This window comes from Gobio gobio (assembly GCF_949357685.1).
Source record: "Gobio gobio genome assembly, chromosome: 17".
Classification (NCBI taxonomy): Eukaryota; Metazoa; Chordata; class Actinopteri; order Cypriniformes; family Gobionidae; genus Gobio; species Gobio gobio.
The window spans coordinates 21,287,910-21,307,229 of record NC_137110.1 but is presented as its reverse complement, the minus strand read 5'-3'; the positions used below and the strand labels follow the sequence as shown (position 1 = coordinate 21,307,229).

At 38.0% G+C, this 19,320-nt stretch overlaps 1 protein-coding gene across 1 annotated transcript in view; it reads right to left on the bottom strand.

Annotated features, from left to right (window-relative positions):
- Window positions 1-19,320, bottom strand: part of raver2 (ribonucleoprotein, PTB-binding 2) — a gene marked incomplete at its 5' end in the record, with an annotated part of 89,563 nt that overhangs the window by 19,889 nt on the left and 50,354 nt on the right. The window contains 3 exons of the mRNA XM_079840806.1: window positions 2,864-2,946; window positions 3,483-3,603; window positions 11,704-11,895. Of these exons, the coding sequence (XP_079696932.1) occupies window positions 2,864-2,946; window positions 3,483-3,603; window positions 11,704-11,895 (396 nt within the window). The remainder of the gene's footprint in view (window positions 1-2,863; window positions 2,947-3,482; window positions 3,604-11,703; window positions 11,896-19,320) is intronic.

Genomic DNA, 19,320 nt, shown 5'->3' with positions numbered 1-19,320 from the left:
GAACAGAGCATAGAGAGCTTCATGGAATGGGTTTCCAATGCCGAGCAGCTGCATCCAAGCCTTACATCACCAAGTGCAATGTAAAGCAGGGTTTCTGCAGGTTTCACCAAGTCAAATTTAAGACTTTTTAAGACCTTTTTAAGACCATTAGGGATTATATTTAAGTCCTATATCACGCAATAAAAAAAACGTACAAAGGAAATGCAGAATCACAAAATTACTTGCAAAGCAAATTAATTTATTCAAATTGAAGTATTAGTAAACTTGCATTTCCTCATAGCTCAATCTCAGGATTTCACTATATATATATATATAAATAAATATTTTTTTTTTTTTCTACTGAGATCAAAATTACTGATTTTGTGGTGGTCATTTCCAGTTTTGTTTTTTGCATAGGATGCCACATTTACCATATTACCGTAGATGCACAATAGTCACACATGACAATAAAACAAACAAAATGCATGAATCTTGTTTGGTATTACAAAAAAAGGCTGGTAAAGTGGTGTGCTATCTAGCTTTAATAACATTATCGCTTTGGGTGGGAAATATGCCCGAAATCTTACAAGTAAGCAATTGCTTAATATAAGTAAAACTACGTTTTTACTAATAAGTACTAAACGTATTAACCAATTACAATAGGACAAATAAATACAACCTAAAGATACGGATACAAACAGTGCTTAAAGTTGAAGTAACGTTTTTTTCCCTGTTGTTGTTTGTTTAACATTAACACACAGACAGGAGCACCAACATAAGCTATATTGGTATGCTTTCACTTTAAGAACTACAGTAATGTGCAGATACAATACTGACACAGCACTACACGTCCCAAACTTTTTTCCTCAAGAGTCAAGACATAACCGCCAATAAGAACATAGGGATATTAATGTGTGTATGATCGTTCAAGAGTAAGCCTAGAAATAGACACATTCGGTACACTTGCGCGAGCTGACAGGCGGCAAACGCGTGCACAAAATCCACAGCCATTCTGACATCGGTCTGTGTGTCTATTGAGTTTGTGATTTACATTGCTTTTAACTAACTCTTATTAATTAACTCTTTTTAGTGCTATCGGGCATATCATACTTTTATTTGGTCATTATGCGAGATGTGAGAAAGATTCACCTTCGCTTTCACGATCGCGTGAACTGGAAGAACTGGAGAACTGAAGCTGAAGAATAAAATCCGTTTGATGCGTCTTTGGTACAATCCGAAAGAGACCCGCGCCAATAACATGAAAGCTGATTGGCTGCAATATAAGATGCATGCTGGTCTCATTTGTAGTTGTAATACAGCGAACTATAGTTGGACTAGCGAAAGAAATAACTACAACAGCCCGGAATAAACACACACACACACACACACACACACACACACACACACACACACACACACACAAAAGCGCTGCGGGAGCATTTCAATGAGCATTAGAGGTAGCGTTACATGGACGCAGAACAATTTAAGACCTGTTTAAAACTATTTAAGACCTAGAACGCAAAACTTCAGAGAATTTAAGACTTTTTAAGGCCTAAAATTTAGATTTTGAAATTTAAGACATTTTAAGACTTTTTAAGACCCCGCGGAAACCCTGTAAAGTGTCAGATGCAGTGGTGTAAGGCACGCCGCCACTGGACTCTAGAGCAGGGGGGACGCGTTCTCTGGAGTGACGAATCACGCTTCTCTGTCTGGCAATCCGATGGACGAGTCTGGGTTTGGCGGTTGCAAGGAGAGCGGTACTTGGCTGACTGCATTGTGCCAATAGTAAAGTTTGGTGGAGGGGGGGATTATGGTGTGGGGGTGTTTTTCAGCGGTTGGGCTTGGCCCCTTAGTTCCAGTGAAAGGAACTCTTAATACTTCAGCATACCAAAACATTTTGGATAATTTCATACTCCCAACTTTGTGGGAACAGTTTGGGGATGGCCCCTTCCTGTTCCAACATGACTGTGCACCAGTGCACAGAGCAGGGACTATAAATACATGGATGAGCGAGTTTGGTGTGGAGGAACTCGACTGGCCTGCACAGACTCCTGACCTCAACCCGATAGAACACCTTTGGGATGAATTAGAGTGGAGACTGCCAGCCAGGCCTTCTCGTCCAACATCAGTGCCTGAACTCACATATGCGCTTCAAGAAGAATGGTCAAAAATTCCCGTAAACACACTCCTAAACCTTGTGGAAAGCCTTCCCAGAAGAGTTGAAGCTGTTAAAGCTGCAAAAGGTGGCCCAACTCCATATTAAACCCTACAGTTTAAGAATGGGATGTCATTAAAGATCATGTGCATGTAAAGGCAGATGTCCCAAAACTTTTGGCAATACAGTGTATATAGACAAAATTAAATTGAATTTTGAAAATTGTTAAATATTCCACATGTGCCATTTATCTTATTTCAAGCATGCACTTCACCCATGATGTTGTAAAATTGCTCATTGTGTTGGAAATTATGCCACAACACAGGGACAGTTTTATATTCTTTAAAAAAACAAACACAATAATAATACATGATACATTTTCAAAAAATAAATACTGAAATTATTTATGTTTATTGCATTTTTGTTTATATTATTATAGACCTTCTTATTTTTTATGATGGATTTTCACAGTTTAAGATTTCAAGTCTGGGTCAATGGTAAGAAAATCAAATATATATAAAAGACATATGGAAAGTAGCACAAATAAATGATGAATGCATCATACAAAATGTCCAAAAAAGGAAAAAAAAAAGTTCAACAAGAAGTTGAAATATGGTTTGTTTTTAATAAAAGTCAACCCTTAAATATACAATATAAGTGGCCAAAGTGAAAGAAACACCCTTCAGCATTAAGTTAGTCTTGTGGGTGATACAAAGAGAAAGTATGTACCTGCTGTGCTTTTCCTAACTGTAGCAGTGCTGCAGTCAACGGTGGACGCAGAAAGGGGAGATTGTGAGGTCGACCAAACTTTCCTGATGGGAAACCAATAGACAAACCAAATGAGTGGGGAAAATAAGAGAGTAAATAATGTGAAAAGAAACAAAACAGGCTCTCAAAATAAGAGAAATGGACAGCAGAAAGTATGTGGTCGAAACTGGCGACCCATGATTTCGTCATTCCAAAATTCCAGCTTCAGTACTAATGGCAAGTTGTTCCGGAATAGGTAGAGAAGTTTAACATTTAATCATGTGCTATATTTAGTGTTGTAATTGTGTGTTCTCTTTAAGCTCCGGCCTCCACTTCTTCCTCAGCTCATTTATTCTCCCACCCAATGAAAAGTTCATTTTAATATATGATTAGGCTTTCATCAAGAGAAAAATCTGCTCAGAATCTACTGCACTGATGATCAGTGTTACACACACACATATGCAGAGACATGAGAGATATTTCATCTTAAAAACTACAATCCTCACAGGAAACATTTTTGGTTCTGGCTGAAAAAGTACTTAAATGTATTACGCATGAATATTCAATAAATTATTTGGCTAATGAGTAAAGAGACACTTACCTCCTCGTTTGGCGTTGGGGTAGGGTCTCATAAGGACCTGGAGAGCAGCAGGATTGGTCATACTGTTGAGGAACTGGGCAAGGTTGGGTTCGGGCAGTAAACCTTTTTTATTGCTCAACATCTACAGGAGCACACACATATGACAAAGATAAAACAACAAGTCATCATTTTATTACAAAGAAGAGCCTCATAAAAAAAGCATATCCAAGCAGTTATTATTATTAACACATGTTCTCAGATTTTGTCAGTAACAATTCTAAACATCCTTAAAAGGGACTCTAATGCTAATTTCATGCATTCTGACTTATTTACACTGTTAAAGAGTTGGATTCTCATGCTAAAAATGTTCTAGTTAAAACATAAACCTCACTAAGTTTTGTTATTTTATGTTTGTCAAATTTAAGTAAAAAAGGTTAAAAAAAAGTAAACTTAAATTGATAAATATGTATTCTCAAAAAACATGTTTTACGTAATTTTACGTAATATTGCAATTTAGGTTTAGTAAATCATTTTTCAGGATGTTAAAAGGAAATGCATGCAGTATGTGTTTTTGTTGAGTATATTTGACACATCAGGCTCTTATGACCCATGAACAGTAGTATGATATAAGAGAATATAGAGCTCAAAAAACATCTCTAAATTGAATAAATATATGTGATTCGGTGCAGTGGCTGATATTTATAAGGCCAAAACGTAAGATGAAGCAAAGGCTGGCCCGTGTGGTGCGATCAAACAGACGAGCTACTGTAGCTCAAATTGCTCAAGAAGTTAATGCTGGTTCTGATAGAAAGGTATATGAATACACAGTGCATCGCAGTTTGTTGTGTATGGGGCTGCATAGCCGCAGATCAGTCAGGGTTCCCATGCCGACCCCTGTCCACCGCCGAAAGCGCCAACAGTGGGCACGTGAGCATCAGAACTGGACCACAGAGCAATGGAAGAAGGTGGCCTGGTCTGATGAATCACGTTTTCTTTTACATCACGTGGATGGCCGGGTGCGCGTGCATCGCTTAGCTGGGGAATACATGGTACCAGGATGAACTATGGGAAAAGTGCAGTGTGATGCTTTGGGCAATGTTCTGCTGGGAAACCTTGGGTCCTGCCATCCATGTGGATGTTACTTTGACACGTACCACCTACTTAAGCATTGTTGCACCATGTACACCCTTTCATGGAAATGGTATTCCCTGGTGGCTGTGGCCTCTTTCAGCAGGATAATGCGCCCTGTCACAAAGCAAAAATGGTTCTAGAATGGTTTGAGGAGCACGAGTTTGAGGTGATGACTTGGCCTCCAAATTCCCCAGATCTCAACCCAATCGAGCATCTGTGGGATGTGCTGAACAAAAAAGTCCAATCCATGGAAGCCACACCTCGCGATTTACAGGACTTAAAGGATCTGCTGCTAACATCTTGGTGCCAGATACCACAGCACACCTTCAGAGGTCTAGTGGAGTCCATGCCTCGATGGGTCAGGGCTGTTTTGGCAGATACAGGGGGACCAACACAATATTATGAAGGTGGTCCTAATGTTATGCCTGATCGGTTGTCACTCTATATCTCCAAAAATCTAAGCAAGATGATATTTAAATGCTTATTTTTATGATAAAAGCTCTCTAGTTTTTATTTTGGGGGGCAAAACATACCGTATAATGCAATGCAATGATGACTCAGAGATGTACAAATAAACACTCCTCAGAAGCCTCAGTTGCTTTAGTTCAGTAAGTGCTCATCTTGAAATGTTGCTAACAATATAGAAGTTATTATTACGCTTACTTTAGAAAAATCAGTAAAGCTTTCACAGCAAAAAGATACATGCAGCATTTTTAGAATTATACTAAAAGGCCCTTTACTTGCTAAAAAAGTAGTACAATTATCGATCAGACGACAAGAGGCATGTAGTAGATTGTGTAACAGGCTTTTCCGATCATGTTAATAATTTAGAGGCTTTAGAAATGTGCGTATAAAATATGGTTCAGTAGGCTTGATAGGTTTAAGATTTTTTTTGTTTTGTTTCCTTTTCATGTTTGATGTCTTGTCAAATGTTTATCTGGAATGTTTATGTCCCAGCAGTGAGTGAGCATGTGTGACTGTGTGCATTTGTTGGCATGGGGGAGACGCTTGCAGACATGCGGAACCCCTGATTAGATCTCTAATGTCTGCCTGAGGTGTGGATCCATCGCAACCACACTCCCAACTCCATCTGCTGACTACTACTCCCCCACCCACACAAACTTGTGCACATACACACACACACACACACACACACACACACACACACACACACACACACACACTGGTGCTTTCAAACTGGAATGGGAGATGCCAAGGATATAACAACATATTTAGGAATGAGAGGACATCTACGTAATAATTTAAGAATCAGAGGAACGTAGTGGTGGTGAAGGCCCTGGGTGAAGCAGCAGACGGGTGGAGTATTTGGGAAGAGAGAGTTAAGAGACAGTTGGCCTATCTCTTTAAAAGGATGACAAAAGCAGGGCCGTGTCCCATAATGCTCCCTGCCCAGAGCTTGAGATGGATTAGAGCTCCTGATGTGAGCTTCCAAAGAGCCATAAACTACAGCTCAAATGCTTTATTTTCTATACCATTAGAAAATGAATTGAATCCACAAACGCTGAAACAACATCTGATGGTTTATTGTAATCTAAAATGTTCTAAAATGTGAGTTCTCAAATGTCTGACAGTACAGATATATAAATAATTCAGCGCATTTAAAAGGTTTAATATGAAGTAAAAGAAGGATGAACCAATACCAAAACTGGCAAAAACATTAAATGTTACATGATTTCTGTATAATGAGTGGTTCCCTACATCATCACAGGAAAATGTCATGTGATTACTGTACCACTGCACTGCAAAAGCTCTGCCCTCAAATGAAAGATAAAATAGGAGAGATAAAACGAACATTGAAAATCACAGCTCATAAAATAAATGTTTTAACATAATTATGCATGAAAATGACTATTAAGCCAAGTAATATGATTCATATTCTTTTGGTTTCTCTACAAAATATATATGTGTATATTTTTTAAATCACAAATACAAGGAAAATACAGGTATCAATATCAGCAAGTACCAAAAATGAAAGTATCTGTATCATACTTTTTTTCTGTAAATAAGTGGGGTCATCCCTAAAAGTACATAATATGTATACATTTCTTTACTGTATTATTGTAGTTTTAGATTTCAATTATAATTTAAAAATGAATTATTATAATTTTAAATGACATTTAGAGATGTAAAATTGTTTAAAAATGCATACATCTGACTTTGATGTAACTTGTGTTAAAACATATATGTTAAAAAGCAATATATAACAACATATAACAAATTAACATTGATTCTGAATATATTGGGGGGGGGGGGTAAACATCTGGTGGATTATCTACACTGTGAAATATGTTTTTATCATACATCATAACACATGTTGAAATCAATTTGACTCTAATTTATATTAGATTTTTTTTGTTATTAAATAAATTCCAAGTGTTGAGTCCCTAAAACCTTGGCACCACCTTGATTTTACTTGCAAATTAGAAGACGGCAATTCAACTTTTCACAGGCTGTGATGACACGTTTTAACGGTCATCAGCATCATAAATCGTGCAAAGTTTTATATATTTAATTTTTTTAAAATGTATGTACATTTATAAAACTATACTTTGTATTAAATTATCTTTGCATCAAATTACAAAAAAAAACTTGTTAACAGTGCTGGGCGTTTCTAATACAGCGTTTATGGGAGTGACGGTAAAGTTGACATCTTTCTCTCTTCCGACTACCATTATCTATCTCTCTCTATTTTTCCCCTCTTTTTGCAAGTAGTGAAAAAGAATTGTGGCGTTTTTCTTTTTCTATTTGAGCAAATGGGAACACAAAAATATATTTAATGAATTCTCTAATTCAACGCTATAGAAGTTTACCCAACTATGAAGACTTCCAGCTTTTGAGAAGGGTCTATTGAGGTTACAGTTTTTTTTCATTAAGTTCTGTAACTATGATAAGCATCCTGAACAAACTCTATTCCAATTCACACTCATTTGACAATAACTGAGGCTCAGCAGAGTCATTGAACATGACTGATATATAACCGGTAGGCACGTATCTTTTGACGGTTTTGCGTATGAGCTCCCAGAGCACTAACCAGTGAGGAAGACAAGTGCAGACACCTGCTAGTCCCCAAGCAAGTGCTAAAATTATATTACTACACACACACACACACACACACACACACACACACACACACGCACACACACACACACACACACACACACACACACACACACACACACACACACACACAAAAGCAATGGCCTGTCAGACTGAAGGGAACTTTTGTGCCCTCACAGTCTGTGTTCGAGTGGGTGGGCGTGTCTCACATACAGACAGAGTACAGAGATGCCTGTGGCTCGGAGGGGTGGACTTCCTGAGAAATGTCAGTTTGTATTTGCTCTATTTGGCTTGATATTTTTCGGAGAAAAAAGGAGAAGGGAGAGAGAGAGAGAGAGAGAGAGAGAGAGAGAGGAGAGGAGACAAATTATTGCATTAAAGACCCCATGAAATCAAAAATGTAGTTTTGTGGCTTTTGGTTAATTTCTGTTTGATATAGTCATCTATATGCTTTTATACTCCTAAAAGTTGACAAAATTGCCAAGAAGTATGAATTTGTTTTTAAATTCTTCACTGGCAAAAAATATTGATGACTTGCACACGGGCATATAGAACATTTTGTACAGTAAAGAATGAGAATGTCCCCTCTCATAACACCACCTGCCTCTGACTATTGGCTCAAAATGCTCATAAAAAAGCTATTTTATAAAAGAAAGGATTAGCCCTTTTGATATGTTCTACTTTATTTCCTGTTTCATTAGGACATATGTCCAACACAATAATGTGGATACCAAAATTGTTTCATAAAATCATTTTATAGGGTCTTTAAACATATTCCATCTTTAAAAAATTGCAAAAAATCATCATCTTCCTCTTCTCTGCAAATCTCCTTTGCTCTAGCTTGTATCCTAATCTAGCGTTCTAATATATGTGGCATTGTATACTGAGAATCTGTGACAAATTGCTGATGCTGAAGGTCACTTTGGATAAGAGCTCCTGCTAAATGCATACATTTTAATGTAAAAAGATATTTTATTGTCCACCAGAAGTAAAAAGTTGAACAACGAAATCAATCAATGTTTGGATGTAACCTGCTCTGCCAAATATATACTGTATATGGGCACAATTAAAGTTACATTTGAAATGTCAGACATAAAAAACGATGTGCTAACAAAACATCAATGACAACCACTGTCTGAGACAAGAAAGAACATGACAGAGTAAATTTGAGTGTTTGCGTGTGTGTGTGTGTGTGTGTGTGTGTGTGTATAGGCTGGGCTGTATTCAGTGGCGCTAAGAGACTGTAAAATTGGTCTGTGAATAACCTTGTCACATAGACAGCACAAAAAAAAAAAAAAAAGATTCTAAATACAAATAATAAAATGCAACAAACCATAATATATTTTATAATATATAACCATATATAATATATTTATCTTATAGAACAAACTATTGAACGGTTATGTATATATTAAATGTTAAATGTAACATAACACAAGAAATGAATATATGTCAGTTGAGGTCAGAATTATTAGCCCCCTAGGTAAATATGATCAAAGATGGCTGTAAAAATAAATCTGCATTGTTTATCCATTTGATCTTTCATTCAAAAATTCACAAAAATCTACCTTTTCATTTAAGTTGTAAAGAAATGAAAGAGTGGGGAAATCACATTATGAAATAAATGTTTTTCTCCAAAACACGTTGGACACAATTGGCACCCCTAGAGTAAAATATCTCTGAAGTATATTCCCATTCATTTTTAAATTTAACACACCAGGGTGACTAAGAACATGAAATTGTACAGCTTTGACTTCTTGTTCCACAGGAGTATAAATATGAGAAAACACAAAGGCCAAATTCCCTTAAACATCCACTATAATGAGTAAAACCAAAGAATATAGTCCTGATGTGCAGCAAAAGATTGTTGAGCTTCACAAAATAGAAAGTGGATGAAAGGAAATAACTAAAGCATTGAAAATCCCCATTTTCACCATCAGGGCAACAATTAAGAAGTTCCAATCAACAAAAGATGTTATAAATTTGACTGGAAGAGGATTGGTCTGTCTATATCGTCCTAACGCACGGTGAGGAGGAGAGTTTGAGTGGCCAAAGACTCTCCAAGGATCACAAATGGAGAATTGCAGAGATTAGTTGAGTTTCGGGGTCAGAAAGACTAAAATGATCAAACAACCCCTATATCACAAAATAAAGCTTTTGCCATGGCCGTCCCAGTCCCCTGACCTGAACCTTATAGAAAATCACTGGGCTGAACTGAAGTGAAGAAGCTCTTCTATATATGTATATATATACACACTCACCTAAAGGATTATTAGGAACACCTGTTAAATTTCTCATTAATGCAATTATCTAATCAACCAATCACATGGCAGTTGCTTCAATGCATTTAGGGGTGTGGTCCTGGTCAAGACAATCTCCTGAACTCCAAACTGAATGTCAGAATGGGAAAGAAAGGTGATTTAAGCAATTTTGAGCGTGGCATGGTTGTTGGTGCCACACGGGCCGGTCTGAGTATTTCACAATCTGCTCAGTTACTGGGATTTTCACGCACAACCATTTCTAGGGTTTACAAAGAATGGTGTGAAAAGGGAAAAACATCCAGTATGCGGCAGTCCTGTGGGCGAAAATGCCTTGTTGATGCTAGAGGTCAGAGGAGAATGGGCCGACTGATTCAAGCTGATAGAAGAGCAACTTTGACTGAAATAACCACTCGTTACAACCGAGGTATGCAGCAAAGCATTTGTGAAGCCACAACACGCACAACCTTGAGGCGGATGGCCTTCAACAGCAGAAGACCCCACCGGGTACCACTCATCTCCACTACAAATAGGAAAAAGAGGCTACAATTTGCACAAGCTCACCAAAATTGGACAGTTGAAGACTGGAAAAATGTTGCCTGGTCTGATGAGTCTCGATTTCTGTTGAGACATTCAGATGGAGAGTCAGAATTTGGTGTAAACAGAATGAGAACATGGATCCATCATGCCTTGTTACCACTGTGCAGGCTGCTGGTGGTGGTGTAATGGTGTGGGGGATGTTTTCTTGGCACACTTTAGGCCCCTTAGTGCCAATTGGGCATCGTTTAAATGCCACGGCCTACCTGAGCATTGTTTCTGACCATGTCCATCCCTTTATGACCACCATGTACCCATCCTCTGATGGCTACTTCCAGCAGGATAATGCACCATGTCACAAAGCTTGAATCATTTCAAATTGGTTTCTTGAACATGACAATGAGTTCACTGTACTAAAATGGCCCCCACAGTCACCAGATCTCAACCCAATAGAGCATCTTTGGGATGTGGTGGAACGGGAGCTTCGTGCCCTGGATGTGCATCCCACAAATCTCCACCAACTGCAAGATGCTCTCCTATCAATATGGGCCAACATTTCTAAAGAATGCTTTCAGCACCTTGTTGAATCAATGCCACGTAGAATTAAGGCAGTTCTGAAGGCGAAAGGGGGTCAAACACAGTACTAGTATGGTGTTCCTAATAATCCTTTAGGTGAGTGTATATATTTATATATATTACTCAAGGAATATACGAAAAAATGTGAACCAGACTGCATTTAAATACAGATTCACCTGCAGCAAGAATAAATATGTTTTGTGTCTACCACAATGTGTATTATGTAGTGAATTATTGGCTGCTGAGAGCATGGAACCAACAAAATGAAAGAAACGTTTAGAAACCAAACACTCAAACTATAATCTGAGTCCTGAAGCAAAACCACTGTGTTGAAGAACATCAGTTAACGCTCAACACCACTGACAGTATCTTCAGGACAGTGTTGTTTTAGACAGGCTGCTGGTTTATGCGGATCTGTCCAGCATGGTGAAAATAGCCCTGCGATTTATTTCAGGCCTCGGAAATGCAGCGGAGCTCTGGAGATGTCTGAAACAGCAGGGTTTGTATGAATACTGTAATTAAACTGTCACACACTGCTGTTTCACACATGCACGTGTGTGCGTTAATGCTTCTGCATGAATATGTGGGAAACGCTCTCGTTGCTTGCTATGTGACGGTAAAGACAATGTCACTTGTCCCTTGTGAGTGTGCGTGTTACTCACCACACCCTGAGCAGCGATGAGGGCGGCGAGAGTGCTGCGTCCAGAGGTTCCTGGGGGACAGAGAGACAGACGTATCTCCTGACCCTGGATCAGCTGTCTGTCCATCTCCAGCAGCATTGCTTCAGCCTGCTCCGCCGTCTCATACTCCACAACTGCGAAGCCCCGCACTGGACTTCCCTCATCCTGAGCCAGCTACAACACACAAACACACACAGTGATTAGAGATCAACAAATCTTGCCAAAGGTGTGTGATTTTGGTATATCATTACAATCCAACTGTATAATAATCACCCTGTTCTTGCGATGCATGATTATTTTATGAAACCAAAATAATGAACAATTTCATTCATTTTCATGAAAATTCTCAACTAGATGCATCCTAAATAATGGAAGCAAAATGTATCTGCAGATATGAGATCCCAGCTCCGCTGGGTAGTACAGAGCCTAAAGGAACCCACTGATTTGTGACTTCTGGTGTTGATTTGTGAGCTGCCTGCAGCTAAAGGATGTGGTTAATGATTGTGACATCTGACATGAGAAATAAAACCCCACGGCATGCTAAGCACAAGTTTGATATTAGAACGGAAATTGAGTTTTAATTATTGAGCATTCTTCCTTGTGGGAAACATGAACATGTCTGTTTATTGATACTGTGGGGTACAAATATCTGTGATCACAAGTGAAAATGTTTTGTTTATCATTAGAAATTATATTATTATTTGTACAAAGGATTTAAAATGTGCTTATTTGATTAGTGACCTAGAAATGGAGTAGAATGTCTCTTTTTTCTTCTATATTATTTATTTGTTTACCTGGAGATAATATGATCAGTTTAACTATAATAAACCACTGTAAAAAGTGTGTAATTCAAGCAGCATATCACTGGATGTTCTGACGTCTTTCCTGAGTCAGAGAGAAAAGTTGCATTGCAAGGTTAATGTCAAAAACAGAGATGACATCATTTCATATTTCCATTTCATTTCATCATTGGTCATATTTGCTGCTGCCTTTAAAAAAAATACTATGATGATATGTTAAATATGAAATAGAATAACATGCAACCCTAACAGTACATGGTCACTTAAGCCACGCTTAAAGATGCATAAATACCATGGCATTAGGTAACAAAATATTTGGGACCACTGTACCGAAGACGCACATTAAATCAAATGATAAAACGATTCACCATATAGAGTATAAGTTTACTTGCAAATATGCTAAAGACTCTCTAATTCCCAGCACAATTAACAGGCAGTGTTTTTGAATCTCACAATCCTTATGAGGAACCACACAGAACATTCACAAGGTGAGCTTGAGTAAACACACACAAACACACACTCTCCAGATGTGTTGTGAGGTGTTGCCTTTCATCTATGTGCGTCATTTCGTTGAATTGGCCTCAAGGGAGTACAGCGACACCTCATCAAAACATCTCCACCAACTGCCAGGGACTGATCAGTGGAAAAAAAACGGCCTTCTCTACATCTCCTTCATCACATTCAGCTTAAATCTAAGTGTCTTCCATGGCTTGTAAATACTCTGGATCAGTGGCGGCTGGTGGGTTTTAAAATAGAATTTTAGCCTTTGGATCCCCTCCCAAGGATTTTTTCAAACTGCTTTAAAATGGCTTTTTTGGGCACTTTAAGACAGAAAATGTACAGAAAACGACACATATACAGCAAGACAATATAAATATAATTTCACTCACATAACCTATCACTTAAAGCAAAAATCCACCCTTCTGTCCTTTAAATGTCTGTTAAAAGAGCACGATAAGTTAGCTTAGCCTATAGGCATGGGTTCTTCCTTCATTTTTAATTTGTAGCTGTTGCGATCAAATATGCAAAATATCTACTCTCTATACGAAGTTGGTACATCAGCGGTAGCAGTTCAAACTAATATCACGTAATTTACGTCTCGATTCAATGATTGGTTGATATACCAAGGAAGGCGAGCCTCCTCTGCCATGTTTCTTTTCTCAAAAAAATTTTTTACCAACGGAGGTACAATTCTCCGGCTATGGATTTGGCTCCCCTTCCCCTTCTCTATACCCTCAGACTCGCTTTTCGCAGATTCGCCACATTCGGGGAAGAGTGCGGTAGTTACAGAGTTGAAATTACAAACAATAAATACACACTCTGAGACATTTTCACCTCAAACTTTTAGGTAGGCTGTGCTTCCCTTGCCTCCCCAGAAGAGCCGCCACTGCTCCGGATAATGTTCATGTCATGATATAATATTTTGTGCCGCCGTCTCTTTTTCAGTCAGTTCAGTTCATTATTCAGAACACTGACTCTTGTGCTTTATTCAGACTGATTCACCCATAGATATACATAATAAAGGCTAGATGTCTTACGGCGGAGTCTCTAACGTCATCACCGGCGGCCATCTTGTCACAGGCAAGCTTTCTGGCGGGCTCTGTGGTACCTGATGTAAGGTGAGTGATCTGCATGAACACAAACACTCTTGTCTCGCTGAAATCTTGACGGATTTACAAATGGTTTGGTTTCTTAAAACGTTATTAGCGTGGCTATATTATGAATAATTATTCATAAGTATGCAGTGTCATAACTACATCTCTGACGTTTATAACAAACCATCTCTGACGTTTATAACAAACTCAAAATTGAGCAAGTTATGGTTATTTAAAAAGTACATGCACCATTAAAACACAATGTTACGAGTGAGCGAGCTGACTGTGACCGCCAGATGCGGACGTCGAACTCCATTGGCCAACAGCGCGGACGAGACATCTAGCCTTTATTATGTATATCTATGGATTCACCACCTTTGACTGATTCATTACAAAGAATCTCTCTAGTCAAGTGATTTGTTCACGTTTTACTCACTGAGTGCGAAAACTCCAGTTTTGGATCTGACTTTTTATGAATCTGACTACATTTCAAAATGAATCTTATTTACATTGTGTCTCCGCTTGCTTTGTTATGAGAACAATTTAACACTGTTAACTTGTTTTATGTCAATATATTATATATTTTGTGCCACCTCTCTTTATTAATCGATTATGATTCACAACTATGACTCCTGTGCTTGATTCAGACTGATTCACCAACTTTGACTGATTCATTACAAAGAATCACACTGCACTAATTGATTTGTTCAAGTTTTGTGTTGTAAATTTCTTTAATTTGCGCAGTTAGCAAGGACAAATCAATAGAACACTGTTAACTAGTTTAATGTCAATATGTTATATATTTTGTGCTGCCTAGTCTCTTTCTCATCACAAACAATTCACAAGTTCACCACTCCTGAATGGCAGCACAGTAAACACTGATGTACAGCCTTCCTACAGAAAGAGAGAGAGAGATAGACAGGTATAGAAAGATGAGGAAAGAAAGGATGAAGGTTGAATCGAGGGGGTGGAAGAAACTGATCAGCTATTGGCAGTTACTCGGATGGAAATGAGAGCCCTGAGGGAACATAGATGGAGGGAATGGAGAATGAGGGACAGAGAATCAGGAGGGTGAGTGAATGAATGAACGGATAACGTGCCAGTGACAGAGAAGATGGAAAATATAGAGCGCAGAAGAAAAGACTGGGTTGAAGATGGGCTGATTAAAGGACAGACAGAAAGGAGGAATGGCATAAAGGATGATAGAAGCAAAAAGGGAACTACACAGTCAGATTCAATGTGGACCTTATACATGTATGTACAGACAGACACACACATATATATAAACATGCATAGTACATGGTGGTGAGAATGTAGGAAACCATGAATCTGTAATGCGTACTAGTGTGGCCTGGATATTTCTTTCACACTGTCACGGCATACGTCCTTGGCAGTAATAAGTGGTGCGGTATGTCTCGGAGGAACCCGGGCTTATCTGTGCCAGTTATAATGCAGTCAGGACAGTGTATGTAAAAGTCTAAATATAGAGAAGGAAAAGCATTCGTCATTTGGAAGAGTGTCAAACATTTGTGTGTGTGTCCGTTTGAGCACTATGGTGAATCCACACCATTCCCAGAATCTCTTCCTAGAGGAAGATTTTACTGCTCTTCTATAGCTCAGCAGTTTTATTGGCAGCAGTAACGTTTCATTTGAATATCAATAGATATTTCATCTAAAACTTCTTCAAAATAATATAGCCGAGAGCAGAAAACATTAAGGTTGAAGCTCATGTGTGTGAACATGATCCAAATAGTCAAAATAATAAATCCTGTGGATGTGTTTGGTACCAAACGTCTGTAAATGTAAATTAACTTACATTAAAGTGGCACCTAGAGTTGAAGGGGTGTGTAATTGCCTGAGTAGCGGGTGGCTTCATCCCACCAGATTCAGTGTATCTGTTATTTGGTTTTTGATAGCCAAATGAATTTAGAAGAATGCAATAAAAGAAGCAAATGAGACAATTGGTCCCATACAGTAAGAACAGAATTAATGTGCACTGATGCAGATAAATTGCTCTTGGAAGAATTTGATGAGAAACCAATGACAGTTATTTTCTTGTTATGGCTGATTTCCTCTATTATAGGAAAGCATTCTTTACAATATGCTCCAATAAATAGTACTATAAAGGGTTACATATTACTGTATTAAGCTCGTGATTATGCATATATTATTAAAAAACAACTAATCAACTAATAACTGATATAGCAGCATTGGTGGTTCATACTGAAATCTCAAATTTGTAATTGCTACATTGGTATCTTGGAAAATCTGAGATTAGTTTGTGACAGAGAACTTCAGATGGGATATTCCACCGTTCAAAAGTTGGGAAGATGTTCTTGAACCAAGACTGCATTTATTTGATGAGAAATATAGTAAAAACTGAAATATTGTTTAATATTATTACAATTTAAAATAGCTGTTTATAACTATTTCAAAATGTAAGTTATTTCTGTGATGGCAAAGCAAAATTTTCAGCAGCCAGTTTTCAGGGTCACATGATCCTTCAGAAATCTTTTTTCTTTGCTGATTTGGTGTTCAGGAAAATACAAATCTTTTAAGATTTTAATTAAGTTTTGAAAACAGTTGTGCAGCAATTTTTAGTAATGGATAGTACTTGATAAAGAAATAAATAACAGATAAGTTCAAATCTGTTAAAAAAATTGAGATAGAAAACTTTTGTAACATTATAAATCTCTTTTCTGTCTCTTTTGTTCAAAATAATGTATCTTTGGTTAATAAAAGTAATAATTTCTTTTAAAAAAATATAACTTTTGGATGGTGGTGTACATGTGAAATTTTTAAAAATCTGAGATGCAGGAAAAATCTCCATTTGCACTCCATTTAATCTCATTTATGCCTAGGATACGCAGTTTTGAAAAAAAAATCTCATATTAAAAAGATCTTATTTGAATTTTTTCCTTTTTACAGGCTTCCTCTGTTTCATGTTCCTGCTTATACACACACACACACATAAAAACAGCCCCAGATGAGCTGTTGAAACCCAGTGAAAAGAGATATGGAATATGAAAAGCAGATATTTAGAGGCATGGAATAAAAAACAAAAAAGAATCTGTCACCATCCAGGGCTCTTATCCCAGCCAAAGACACCACAAAGAAAGACAAGCAAAATCAAACAGGAAGATGATGTGTGTGTTTGTATATAATGACAAGCTTCTGTGTGACAAATTAGAGCCTCAAATAATTTCAATAAACCTGCTGAGATGCACAAATGTTAAACTGCTCTCTCTCTCTTGGCCCAAACTGATTCTGTCACACGTCTGTATCCTGCAGGGCACTTGACACAAATCTAATACAATAATGATCCACGAGTTTCCTTTGTTAGGCCTTGTATGTACAAACACATTCCTAGACAGGAAGGAGACGGTGGTCAGGCAATAGGGTTCCACGGTCTGTATGTACAGGTACAGTCACACCCACTGAGATGTTCAACCGCCAGCCATTACTGACCTCAGGCCAGGAAAATCAATACAGCAACCACCTCCATTTAAACACACAAACAGTATACCAAACCATTAAACACTCCATCAAAAGCAAATTTTGTGCCTGGACGTCTACATGGCGTGTTCCCTCTGGCTCGGACATGGTCTATTTCCTGTTATAAATGGTTGACCTTTGAGAGTGATACAGAGACCCCAGTGGGATTCTGGGAAAGAGGGAGCACTGAGCAGTATGAATGAAAGAATAATGTCAAGGCACCAGCCAAGGTACACAAAATTCAGCCTTCTGTAACATAGCATAAGATCTTTTTGCAAAAATACTAAGATGTTTTTTTGTTTTGTTTAAATGCTGCTCGCCCAAACAAAACTTTTGGTCTAGATAACGTCTAACTTGTGGATATCTCTGGGGCTCCCAGTGACCTCCTTAAAGTGCCCCCAGTCACAAGAAGAGTCCACCTCAATAACAATAAAAACAGCAATACTAGGCCTGTTTGCACCAAGACGAATGTTGGGCAGTGTTATTTTAATATGTTTGAGGTACTATTATAGCTTTTATTAATATTTTTAATTCATTTTTAACTTTTTTAACAGTTTAAATTTTAATTTCCTTATGTTTTTTTCATAGGGTTTTAGTTTTTGTTAACTGTTGTGTGCAAAAATTTGGTGCAATAAATATATTTTGAATGAACAGCTGTTAATGAATCATTCACATTTTTTAGAATGATTCAATAGCATGGCATCAGTGCAACTGAATAATTTTATCAAGAGGTGTTCTAATCTCTTTTCCATCACACTGTGAATAAAGCTGGCCAACCAATAAAATTCAAGCTTTTGGTCACATGCCCACCGTCACTGCCGTTACGTAAAATTATTTGGTGGCGCTCACAAACAGACTATTTTGCTAAGCAGAGGAAGAATCCACTCTCTGTACTTATGCATTTAGTGTTGTTATAGGCCACGTAAACACTGTACATTTTCAGGAGTGACAACGGCATTTAAATGCGGGAGGGATTCCCCTAAATCAGGGGGTTCTCAACTCTGGCCCTCGAGAATGAGATTCACTTCAGTGCAGAGTTTAGCTCCAACCCAGATCAAACTCACCTGCTAGAAACGTTCTACTAATGCTGCTGACCTTGATAAGCTTGTTCAGGTGAGTTTGATTATGGTTGGAACTAAACTCTGCAGGTAAGTGGCCAAAGTTCCTGTCCTGAGTTATCATTGTGTGTACAGAACACAACTTGCTCCTGAAACTGCAATGATTGACACTGTGGTAACTATAGCAACATTCTGGTGTTTAGCAACCACTATTCTGACAAAAGAAATATTACAGCAACAAAAGACTCATTATGTTCAGCAATTTTAAAGCCTGGGACGCACTAGATGATTTTCAAGTTTGAACCAATTTTAAAACTGTGGGAGACCACAGACATTAGGGCAGTTTCAACAGATTTGTAGCATTATAATCCTCCAAATGCACACACTAGAAGATTTGTCTGGACCGCGAGACAACACACCTCTCGATTGTTGTAACATTTCCACAGTGAGATGAGATCTCACAAAGACTCACAAGATCAAACGTGACTTGAGAAGAAAAACAACTGGAGGATGATCGACATCGCCAGCTGGTTCTCCTGGCGTGAATTTTGTTAAACAAAGGAGAAAAAAGAATATGGCTGATCTTTCTCAATACTCCGCTTTTGTGGCATGCTTGTGGCTGCCAAGTTTCAGCTATAGATGCACCAGTTA